Genomic DNA, 12,381 nt, shown 5'->3' on the forward strand with positions numbered 1-12,381 from the left:
TATTACACTAATACCCATATCTCCCAAATCCTTGCACATTAACCCCCAACCAAAATTTCCGCATTAAACCATCATTTATCCCTATATAAACTTTAAAATTATATAAAGAAATTTACGGGTCTCTACATATCTCGTGACCATCACTTGCCTACCCATTAACTTCTTTGTTAGTGTTCCCTACTTGTTTATTTCGGATGACCAATTTCGCTATCCTTTTTAATTGGACTATTATATGAAAGTTCACTATGCAATTAAAGGTATTGTGAAAAATATTAAACAAGATAATATTTATATAAAAAAAGTTTGGGCCAAACATATTTGCAAACACTTTAAAAATTCTGTAAAAAAATGCCTCGACTTGACCTTTTATTTCATTATGACAATGATATCCTTTTGCCTTGGTAATTTTCGAGACCATTGTTCTTCAAAGAAGTATATTGTTTTCACTTAAAAAATAATTTTAGCTTCAATTTTTCTTCTTAAAAAGAAAACAGTAAAAGAACAGGGGCTAGGATGTGACGAGAGTTTCATGAAGGGAAACACAATGAATTGGACGGAAGACAACAGCGAAATCAGGAATCTAATCTCTCTTGGGTTAACTCAAAATTTATATACATGAACCAAGAAAAGTTTTATAATTAATGTCTAACAAATGTGTATATAAATACATAAATGTTCAAAAATGTATAAAAAAATGTACATTATTAAAATTGTACCTTACTGAAGTTGTATGATACGTTGTTTCAGAAAGTACAAATCATTTATTATTGATACAAAGTCGATATCTTCAACAAGTTCTGTTTTAATATAAATAATCATAGAATCCGCAAGAAAATGGGAATAGGAGGGGCTGTAGTGCACCCGCGACACTACATGCGGCGAAACTATGCAGTGCGGCCGATCCGACCGTCCATCTTGGCACGGACGACTTAGATTTAATCTGAGCTCTTACAAATCCTAGCTATCTATTGTTCGGATGAAAATGCGTGCCGTTCATTGCCAAGATGGACGGCCGAATCGGCCGCATTACACGTGCAGTGCAAGTGGTGCACTACAGCACCCCAGGTCCAAAAAAATGAGGTGGGCTAAAATTGATTGATTAAAATTTTACACATAAAAAATTTATATTTTTAAATTCACCTGGGCTACAGCCCTCCCTTGGTTGTGAATACTTCCGCCGTTGACGGAAGAGATAGAGGCGACGACGGACAAACTGGGATGTGCGGCAGGAACAGACAAATTGGGAAGAGGGACGACAATGGGTCTAGGGTTTGGTCGAAAGGGAAAATATTGGTTGCGCAAGGTTTGGTAGCAAGGGGAATTAGAAAGACAATGCGATTATTTTCTTTTTAATTCTTTTGGTTACCTATTGTTTAGGTAACTGGTAATGTGTTGTAATCTATTGTACCTTTTCTAAGGGTCTAAATTATGTCTTAAGCATATCTAATGACAAATGATGGGGTGCATATTATACACACCCAAATAAAAAGTGTATATTAAAAGCCTTTCCCAAATCTTGTATTTTTTATACTACACAATTTGATGTATCTTTTAGTATTGTTTGCATTGGAATATTGGTACGAAGTCAGAGCATTGGAATATTGGTACGAAGTCAAAAGTAAATGAAAACACACTTGAATTTTGTGATAAGAAGTTAATATGGCTCAACAAAGCAAAATAAACAACGCCCCGATAAATTTTTAATGAAAATAAGTATCTTTATTTTATATGAGAAAATTCATGAGCTCGTCCAAACTACCCAAACGTTGATTTGAGAGTGATTTGAATCGTGAAAAGCTACTGAAATCTACTTTTTATAGAAAGTGGTTTGGGTACAATACGTTATGTACATTTAAAGATATGTCTGTACATTTCAAGAAACATATATATCCTTTTTCTTCCACCCAAAAAAGAAGATATGACCATTTTACTGTCACAAGGTTGAAAAATAAGTCATTTTAGTGATTATATCTCTTTGTAAATCAAATCAAGATCCATTTATATTGTCATGACGAGTTCTCCAAGTACCAAAAGATGAGGAAAAACAACTTTAAGAATAAAGAACTTTTGTTTATAAAAATTGAGTTGAAGCAGCCCATTTAAGAGATTGGCCGACCCACTAAAGTCATAACACTTTTTCGGTGTCTAATGTTCACCCTAAGTTCCATTTTCCACTCCTATTCCTAATCCTTAGGTATTCCTTGGGATCTTGATTTGTTTGGAGAGTCGAAATTATTCAATTGCAATAGATCCTTTGGGAGAATTGAAAGTAGACAAGTCCATCTGTCTTAATTTTTTTGGGACAATTTTTTGGTATTTATAAATTTTGTTTGGCAACAGTGCCTTTTTTTACAGTAGGAGATTTCCCGAAAGTGGCTGAGTATCAACCATTGCCTATTACACTAAAAGCCTCCATAATTTACTTGTTAGTCAAATTTGTGATTTTAGAAGCCTCCATAATTTACTTGTTAGTCAGATTTGTATCTCAATGCGGTCACCAGGCCCCACTAGGTTGTTTATGGATTTCTTCCGGACAGTGGCTATACTACTGAAGCTAATCAGTAGTATAGCCATTGTCCAAAGTCGTGGTTGTAGTTTTGTGAAGGTGGTGTGAAAGGAGTGCTGATCCCAAAAAAAAGTTCCGAGTTGGAAAAAAATCACCTCACTTTTCGTCCACTTTTGATTACGGTACACCGTACTCGGAAAAAAAAAAAACTCTTCGAAACATAACTTTTGGTGAAACAAACGGAAAGTTAGTAGATGCTTAAACACCTTTTCATTGATGAATTAACGGCATGGTGCCTTCAACAGAATCCTCATCTATAAAACGTGCGGAGTAACACGATTTAATAGTTCTTTTACAAGAACGAATATGTGCACCAAAAATTACTGAACTAATCACGTGATTCAAGCTTTCACTTGAACTCAACAATGTATACAAGGCCACAGAATCAGATTTAGCTCCGAGGTTTATTAAATATTTAAATTAAGCTACATAAGCTTTTGTTCAAGGATTTTGTCGTTCGACTAGAAATAGTTTAAATGTCATGAGCACCCCAATTGCCTCAATCACATTTAAGATGAAGAAAATCATGTGGTCACCTGCATTCAAATAAAGCAGATAGTACTTGGTACGTGATAAGTGCCAAAATATACATATTTTGGCCCTCCAAACTACATTTATTAGTCATCTATTCTTGTTACTTTATAATTATTTTGTTCATTTTTCTGTTTATAGGTTGCTCGAGCTCGGTTTCCAAGATTTTGGATAAAAACAGAAGTTAGAAGAAGTTTTGGGGTTAAAGTGTTGAGTGCTTTGGAATTGGATGGCTAATTTAATATTAGACAATATCCGAGGGATCAACATGTGATTTATGCATTCAAACCCTATATAAACAATATGAGCCCCACTCAGCTCTGGCTGGGGAAAAGAAAAACGAAAAAGAAAGGAGCGGCTTTGGTCGACGAAACGAAAGATGCTGTTCTACATGGAGATTAACCCAACATCTTCTGATTCTCTCTGGTCCATGGGCAACTAATCATCTTTCTTAGGGTGTAGATGAAACCCTAACCAAGTAACTATGTTTTTATGTTGATTTTGGATTTCGATTGCCCAAACGATGCTTGTATAACATTGAGACTTGTTTTTATGATTCACCGTTATTCTTCCAATCTAGTATTATGTATTTGTTTTCTGTGATTGCAAATACATAGTTATACACCGATATTCTTTGTGCATGAAATTGAGAATTAGAATAATCTATGCCTAGGAAAGACAAATCGTGCCTAGATTAATTAGTTATAAAATCGAAGACGATTCGTGCCAATCAAAAATAGATTATGTCTGGTTTTCAATCACATGCAATTTTCTTGGCGATATCACTAGGGCTTGTAGCTTTTAGTGAATCAATGTTGTTTTGGTAGTCGGTTTCTTAAATTAACATAATCGTTTGGTTACGAAGTTAGGGTGGATTCAAAACCCTAAGACCTTTTTCCATATTTGAATTCGACATCTCTCTTGTTTTTAATTACTTAGATACTTTTAGTTAATCAAACTCCAATCACTCTTTCTTGAATTGAATTAAGAATCAATTTTAGAAATAAATAACTTAGCCTCTTGATCCTCGTGGTACGATACTTGGACTTAAATCACTATTCTATTTGAATTGAGGTTTTCGCTCAGTTTTAATTATTTATTTTTGGTGTGAAAACGACATACCAAATTTTGGCGCTGTTGTCGGGAATCAAAAGCACGGTTGTTTATTTTGAAGATTGGTTCGTATTTAATTCCTAGCTTAAATTTTATTTTATTATTTTTCTTTCTTTTCTCTCATTTAATTGTTTAGTTCAGTTGTTTTCGTGTGGACTACTTACTGTCACGTCAAGAATTTTCAGCTTGCTACAAGAAGACTTGAAGAGCTCAGTATTGCTATTGGGCCTCTCAAGACACTCCCGAGAGAAAGAGCACTATGAGTTTTTTGTTTTAGTAGTTTGCTGCATTAAAGCTACTAAGTCCACATTAGTTTAATACCATGACTGGATAAGTTAGTTTAATACTGATCTTCGTTAGTGCGCTATCAATTTAATACTATTAGTGAAGTCTGCACTGTGAGTTATTCTTGCTTTCACTTGCTAATTCTTAATTACTGTGAGTTTTCATTTAGTTGTTTGCTAGCAGCGATACTTGTTACACATAGAGTGGTGTTAATTTCATATGCTAGGGCGTCGGTCTTATCATCGAGACTTAATCCCTATTGACCCTGAGTTAGAGAGGACTCTTAAGACTATTCGAGCCGTTAAACGTTCCAATAGACCTAGCAACTCACTTTCAATCATGGCGTTACGCAATAATCAAGAGAATCAAGATAGGCAATTGAAGGAGTACTTTGCTCCCCCTGCATACACATCACCTTCTTGCATCTTGCTGCCCACGATCACGGCAGCTCAATATGAGATTAAGTCTCACACTCTTCAGATGCTCCCATCCTTTCATGCGCTTGACAATGAGGATCCTTTCAAGCATATTGATGAATTTGTAGAGAAAAGTTCCACTGTAAAAATTCAAAACTTTTCTGATGATGCCCTCAAGCTAAAACTTTTTCCCTTTTCACTTAAGGATAGAGCCAAAGATTGGCTTAATTCCTTGGCAACAGGGTCTATCACTACTTGGGCCCAATTACAGCAGGAATTCCTTACAAAGTACTTTCTCATAGGTAAGACAATCTTGTATAGGCAAGCTATCACAAGCTTCTCTCAGGTTGATGGCGAGCAATTTCATGAGACATGGGAAAGACTTAGTCAGCTTACTCGAAAGTGTCCCCACCATGAAGTTCCTAAGTGGCAGTTAGTACGTATTTTTTATGACGGATTGTCTGAACAGCACCGTCAAATGGTTGATGCCTCTTGTGGTGGGACTTTTATGCTTAAGACCCCGGACGAGGCATGGTTGTCATTTGATAACTTGAGTAATAATTCCCAACAACATGCCTCGGCCGCTAGAAGAGTTAATATGGTGGCCTCAAATTCCCAGTAGCAAAGAGGGATTTATGAGGTTGGGCACTCCAACGATTTCTCTAACCAAGTGGCCGCTTTGAACAAAAAATTTGACCAGCTTCTATCCCTTGGTCATGTTCCTTCTCGACCTTCTCAGCCTTCATATTTTCAGGAGGCTTGTGCAATTTGTTCGAGTCCTACTCACTTCGTGAGTGAGTGCCATATGGCTTCCCAATTCCCCGAGTTTGTTCAAGAGCACGTTAATGCTGCTCAAGGGTTTGCCAGACCCGGTAATGATCCTTATTCTAATACATACAACCTGGGATGGAGAAATCACCCAAATTTCTCTTGAAAACAACAAGCTCCGAGCAATTCTCTTGCTCCACCCCAAAGGCCTATGTTTACCAACTCTGCCAATCCTTCAGCCCACCATCCGACTCAGTCACTACAGCCATATCAGTACCATAATACTCCTCCACCTTAAAGAAACTCTGATTTTGAGGATATGGTGCTGTAAGCTCTCCAAGGGCTTGAGGCTAATTCGCGTAAAATTGAAGCGAATACACAAACCGTCAACTCTCACACACAATCCATTTCAAAGATAGAAGCCCAAATGGGGCAACTAACTAATGCACTCAGTCGACGAGAGGAGGGTAGGTTACCGAGTCAACCAGTAGGCAATCCTAAAGGTCAGTATGTCATAGAGAATGCACAAGCGAATGATCCTTACCATGAGCAAGCCAAGGCAGTAGTGACCCTAAGAAATGGGCGTGTACTTGACACTAGACCTGAGGGCAACAAGGGTACTTTAGAAGAGTCCGTCACTAACTCCAAGAGTTCTTAGGCTACGATAGACCAATCACCGTTGAGAGAGGATCCATTCTCTCCTCCTCAATCGAGCCCCACTCCTGGATCCTATGTACCCAAAGCACCATTCCCTACCCGGCTTGACTCTCTTTCTCCTCTTGGTAAGAAAGGTGCTACCATAGAAAATCTGATGGAGGTGTTCAAGCAGGTGACAATCAATCTCCCACCATTCAGCAAATCCCTTCGTATGCGAAATTTCTCAAGGACCTTTGCACCCAAAAGCGCAAAACTCGGACTCATGTGTCCAAAAAGGTCCTTCTCACCGAATAAGTGAGCTCTATCATCCAGCATAATACTCCTCCTAAGCTCAAAGACCCAGGTGCTCTAGTTATCTCCTGTGTTATTGGTAATCATTCTATTGAGCGAGCACTCTTAGACTTAGGAGCAAGTGTCAATTTGCTCCCTTATTCAGTTTACGAGCAATTTGGGCTTGGTGAGTTGAAGCCCACGTCAGTCACCCTCCAATTAGCTGATAGGTCAATTAAGGTGCCACGCGGCATTATAGAGGATGTCCTTGTCAAGGTTGAAAACTTTTATTTTCCTGCCGACTTCATAGTACTTGACACGGAACCGGTGCATAACCTTAGAACGCAAACACCTATCATACTCGATCGCCCCTTCTTAGCTACAGCTAATGCTAGCATCCATTGTAGGACTGAGGCGATGGATGTCTCCTTTGGTAACCAAACCTTGCGCTTAAATGTTTTCAATGCCTCCGAACAACCTCATCAAGAGGAAGACTGCTTTGCAGTTGACATGATTGATAACTTAGTAGAGGAGGCACTACCTTATATTCTTAATGAGGACCCATTAGAGGCATGTTTGGCTCATTTTGGCTTTAACAAATTTGATATAGACCAGTCTATTGAGGAGGTAAATGCTCTACTTGATGCTTTACCTCTCTTGGATTTTCCCCCTTGGAAAGCCGTAGTTGAGCCATTGCCTCATCTTTCTAGTACACCGGCTCTTCCCTCTATTGAGTGTCCACCCAAACTTGAGTTGAAGCCACTTCCGTCTACACTCAAGTACGTTTTCTTAAGACCGAAGGACGCCTTACCTGTTATCATTGCTTCTGACTTGACTGATGACCAGCAAAGTCAACTTTTAAGGGTGCTTGGAGAGCACAAGGGTGCCATCGGATGGTCTGTAGCGGACTTGAAAGGCATTGACCCCTCTGTTTGCATGCATCGCATATATTGTGAAGATCATGCGAAACCTACTCGTGAGATGCAACGGAGATTGAATCCGAATATGAAAGAGGTTGTGATGAAGGAAGTTGTGAAATTGCTTGATGCGGGTATCATTTACCCCATCTCCGATAGCAAGTGGGTGAGCCCTACCCAAGTGGTGCCCAAAAAGTCAGGCATAACTGTTGTTGAAAATGAGAAAGGAGAGTTGGTTCCCATGTGCACCACCACTGGTTGGCGCGTATGCATAGACTATCAAAAATTGAATTCCATGACTAGGAAGGATCATTTTCCATTGCCCTTTATTGATCAAATCCTAGAGAGGTTAGCAGGCAAAAGCTATTATTGTTTCCTTGACGGTTATTCAAGATATAATCAAGTGCTTGTTTACCCAGAAGACCAAAAGAAGACCACCTTCACTTGTCCTTTTGGTACTTTTGCCTACCGGCGGATGCCATTTGGACTTTGTAATGCACCTGCGACCTTTCAAAGGTGCATGATGGCCATATTTTCTGACATGGTGGAAGATTTTCTTGAGGTTTTTATGGATGATTTTTCTGTGTTTTGGGACCTCTTTTGAGTGTTGTCTCCAAAACTTGTCTAAAGTTCTTCAACATTGCAAGGAGACAAACCTAGTCTTGAGTTGGGAGAAGAGCCATTTTATGGTTCAAAAAGGTATCGTGTTAGGTCACATTGTCTCCAAGAGGAGGATAGAAGTTGACAAGGCCAAGGTCGATCTCATCTCTGGGCTTCCACCCCCTACTTCTGTTAAGCAAATTCGATCATTCCTTGGGCATGCAGGTTTTTACCGCCGCTTCATTAAAGACTTTAGCAAGATTTCTCGACCTTTGTGCGAACTCCTCGCCAAAGATACTCCTTTTGTCTTTGATGAAGCATGTCTGCAAGCTTTTGAGAAGTTGCGTGCTTTACTGTCGTCCACTCCGATTATGCAGTCCCTCGATTGGAACCTCCCCTTTGAGATTATGTGCGATGCATCCGACTATGCAGTTGGTGCAGTATTGGGACAACGGGTGGACAAGGTCCCTTATGTCATCTACTATGCTAGCAAGACTCTTGCGGATGCGCAATTGAATTACACTACTACTGAAAAAGAGTTGCTAGCAGTAGTTTTTGCTTTAGATAAGTTTCGTTCATATCTCTTAGGATCCAAGGTATTAGTGTACTCTGATCATGCCGTTTTGCAGTATTTGCTCTCAAAGAAAGACACTAAGCCTCGGCTAATTCGATGGATCCTTTTGCTACAAGAGTTTGATTATGAGATTCGGGACAAGAAAGGTTCCGAAAATTCAGTAGTGGATCATTTGTCTAGGATTCTGGTAGAAACCTTGAGTGACCCTCTTCCCTTCAAGGACTCATTTCCGGATGAGCAACTTTTTGCAGTGTCACAGGTCAATCCCCCATGGTATGCTGACATAGTGAACTATCTTGCTATAGGCAAAATCCCTTCGCATTGGTCCAAGCAAGACAAGGACCAATTCTTTACGCAAGTTAGGTTCTATTTCTGGGAGGATCCAGAATTGTTTAAGTATTGCCCAGACCAAATTATTCGTAGATGCATCCTTGAGAGTGAATTCCATAGTATTCTTGACTTTTGTCATACTCTTGAGTGTGGTGGCCACTTTAGTGGAAAGCGGACTGCCGCTAAGGTCTTGCAAAGTGGCTTTTATTGGCCAACTCTATTTAAAGATGCACATGAGTTCTGCCAAAATTGCTTAAGGTGTCAGCAAACCGGGAACATGTCGCATCAAGACATGATGCCACTTACCTCTGTTCTTATTGTGGAAATCTTTGATGTGTGGGGAATTGACTTTATGGGTCCTTTTCCGTCCTCATTTGATTTTGAATATATTCTTGTGGCAGTGGATTATGTCTCGAAGTGGGTGGAAGCGGTAGCTACTAGGACTAATGACCACAAGGTGCTGGTCGAGTTCTTACAAAGTAATATCTTTAGTCGATTTGGCTTTCCACGGGCAATCATAAGTGATGAGGGTACCCATTTTATCAATCGACACTTCGCGGCTTTAGTGCAGAAATACTCGATCACTCATAAGGTAACCGCTCCTTATCATCCTCAAACAAGTGGTCAAGTCGAAGTGTCCAATAGGGAGGTTAAGAGTATTCTTGAAAAAACGGTGAGACCCGACCGTAAGGATTGGTCTCTCCGTGTAGATGATGCATTGTGGGCCTATCGAACAGCCTACAAGACTCCCATTGGCATGTCTCCTTATCGGATGGTTTTTGGTAAGGCGTGCCACTTACCGATTGAGTTGGAACATCGCGCGTTTTGGGCCATAAAGAGATTGAACTTCGATATGGATGCCGCTGGTTCTACTCGAAAGCTCCAACTTAATGAGTTAGATGAGATTCGCAATGATGCCTATGAGAGTTCTAAGATTTATAAGGCTAGGACAAAAGCTTTCCATGATAAGCATATTAATCGTAAGTCATTTGAGCCTAACCAAAAGGTGTGGCTCTTCAATTCTAAGTTGCGTCTCTTTCCCGGTAAGCTTCGGTCTAGATGGGATAGTCCCTTCACTGTTGTACAAGTTTTTCCCCATAGTGCAATAGAGGTGCGGAACCCACATAATGGTAAAGTTTTTAAAGTTAATGGCCAACGTTTGAAGCCGTATGTGGATGGTATTTCGGATGGGGAGGTGGTTGAGTCTATTGAATTGTTCAACCCTAAATATTTAGACTTTTGAGCTTTCATGACGTCTGGCTGAAGACGTTAAACTTAGCTCTTTTTTGGAGGAAACCCAAGTACTATATGCATGAGTTTTCTTTGTTTTAGTCACTGATTCATTCTTATGTTTTTGCCATTTTTTAAAAAAAAAATTGTTATTCTTTTGTTTGCTTTTATTTTTTATATTTTGTTGTTGTGGAGGGTAACATTTTGCAAGTTCGTCCGTTCACGTTGGGGGTCTCCCTCTCGCTATATTGTCCCCTGCTTAGTTCCTCCTGTTCGAGGTGATATATTTCCTTTCTTTTTGCCATTTGTCCTATCTTTTAATGTTCATGGTTTCAATGCGGACATTGAATGGTGTAAGTTGGGGGGAGGGATCACCTTGTTTTACAGTCACTTTATTTCACAGTTAAAAAAAAATTAAAAAAATTGAAAATTTTTGAAAAAAAAATAGTTGGATTATTTTTACATGAGACTTGAGACTTGTTGAGATTAGCTATTGTTTGATTGAGCTGAGATGTGATGATCATTGCTTGGACATCTCTATGGCATTGTAGTTCTTTTTGCTAGCTTGTCGAGAGAAATTCGTCATGGCACTTATTCTTAGCACTTTTGCACTTCATGTTTATGTGGGCTTTGGTCGCTTTGTGAGTTGCATACTGACTGTTCTTAATGGCTTGTTTAGTGGAGACTTATGCCCATGTGAGTTTAGAGCCTTACCTTTTTTTTGGAGTGGGTGTCACATAAACTCTCATTTGTCATAGTAGAACATATTTGTAGTTGATCCCATTATCTTTGTTGTCAAGTATTGGGAACTTAATGTGATGCTTATTTATCTCTTGGGTTTGAAAATTTGCATGGTTGTGTTGCCCTTGGGAAAGGATTATAGGCCGCCTTTGATACTTTGGGCCAGTTTGTTTCTTTCTTTCATACATTTATCCCTTGTGAGCCCATTTGAGCCTCTTGCATGATAGCCTTTTCTTGTTGAGCTCTACAATCCATATTGTGTCTTGAGAGGGGATATTGGATCATGTGGAGGTGACTTGTTGAAAAGAAAAAAAGGGGTGAATCATATTCTTGGTTGCTGGTGATCTTCCCATTTTCCAAAAAAAAAAGTGCATAAAACCAATAAAAAAAATAAAAATAAAATTGAATGGAAAAGGGAGATACCAAATCATTATTGAAAGAGAAACACTTGATCATAATGTGGGATTGTGTTGAAAAATAGAAAAAGGAGATGTGGTGAAGTTGAAGAAAAATAAAAAGGACGAGAAGAGGGCACACTTTGTGAAAAACTTGCCCTATATGAGTTGTTGTGAGCCTATTCTCAGACACTTAAATATTTTACCCTACCCTTGAAACACTTTCCCTTACCTAACGCTACAAATTGAATTGAAAGTCCTATTTGATCCTAGGGGCAATGGGATGTGGATTGATGGAAAGAGAAAGTTCCCAATGCTTGCATTCTGTTCATGAGATCATGTGTCCACTTTATAGAGCTTTCTTTTCGTGTCTTTGTGTGTGGAATACTTTGTTTTCATGTTGCATAACTTCCACCGCACATGTTGAGAGTACATAACATGCACCTTGTTTTTGAGTGAATTCATTTGTTGAGTGCATGACACGGTAAAATTTGAAATCGAGGCTCGGTCCGGAGAGCATTTTTAGTTGTTTCTCACCTTGCGACCAAGGTCTTTATTCAGACACGTTAAGTGTAAGTGCCATGGCTTATTTTTATGATTTGATAGCCTCTAGAACTACGCTTGCCTGGTATGTTTCTGCGATGGTTTCATTTTCTTTGCTTGAGATATCGATGAGCTGTCTTATAGGTTTTTAGGTCTCTTGTGAAAAAGATTCACAGTGTTTGTGGGAGTTCATTGCTGTAAACCCCTCGCGAGACTGCACTCGTCCTCCAGGGATCGCCTAGGGGTTCAAAAGGCTTATTGCATGGGCTAAGTGCAATCGTGAGTCCTACGAAAGTGGCATAGTTAGAATATATCTTATTGTTTCCTTTGCTCGGGACTATCAAAGTGTAAGTTGGGTGGTGTGATAAGTGCCAAAATATACATATTTTGGCCCTCTAAACTACATTTATTAGTCATCTACTCTTGTTACTTTATAATTATTTTG

At 39.1% G+C, this 12,381-nt stretch overlaps 1 protein-coding gene across 3 annotated transcripts in view; it reads right to left on the reverse strand.

Annotated features, from left to right (window-relative positions):
- LOC131327179 (protein ZINC INDUCED FACILITATOR-LIKE 1-like) overlaps positions 1 to 12,381 on the reverse strand; it is an 87,918-nt gene that overhangs the window by 16,709 nt on the left and 58,828 nt on the right. Inside the window, exon 17 of one of the 3 annotated variants that reach the window (XM_058360213.1) lies at positions 2,992 to 3,102. The exons of the other annotated variants lie outside the window; for them this stretch is intronic. Within the exon in view, the coding sequence (XP_058216196.1) occupies positions 3,008 to 3,102 (95 nt within the window). The 3' untranslated portion in view covers positions 2,992 to 3,007. Of the gene's footprint in view, positions 1 to 2,991; positions 3,103 to 12,381 lie in introns of those variants that run through there. 3 annotated transcript variants of the gene reach the window in all.

This window comes from Rhododendron vialii, chromosome 5a, assembly GCF_030253575.1.
Source record: "Rhododendron vialii isolate Sample 1 chromosome 5a, ASM3025357v1".
NCBI classification, from domain to species: domain Eukaryota; kingdom Viridiplantae; phylum Streptophyta; class Magnoliopsida; order Ericales; family Ericaceae; genus Rhododendron; species Rhododendron vialii.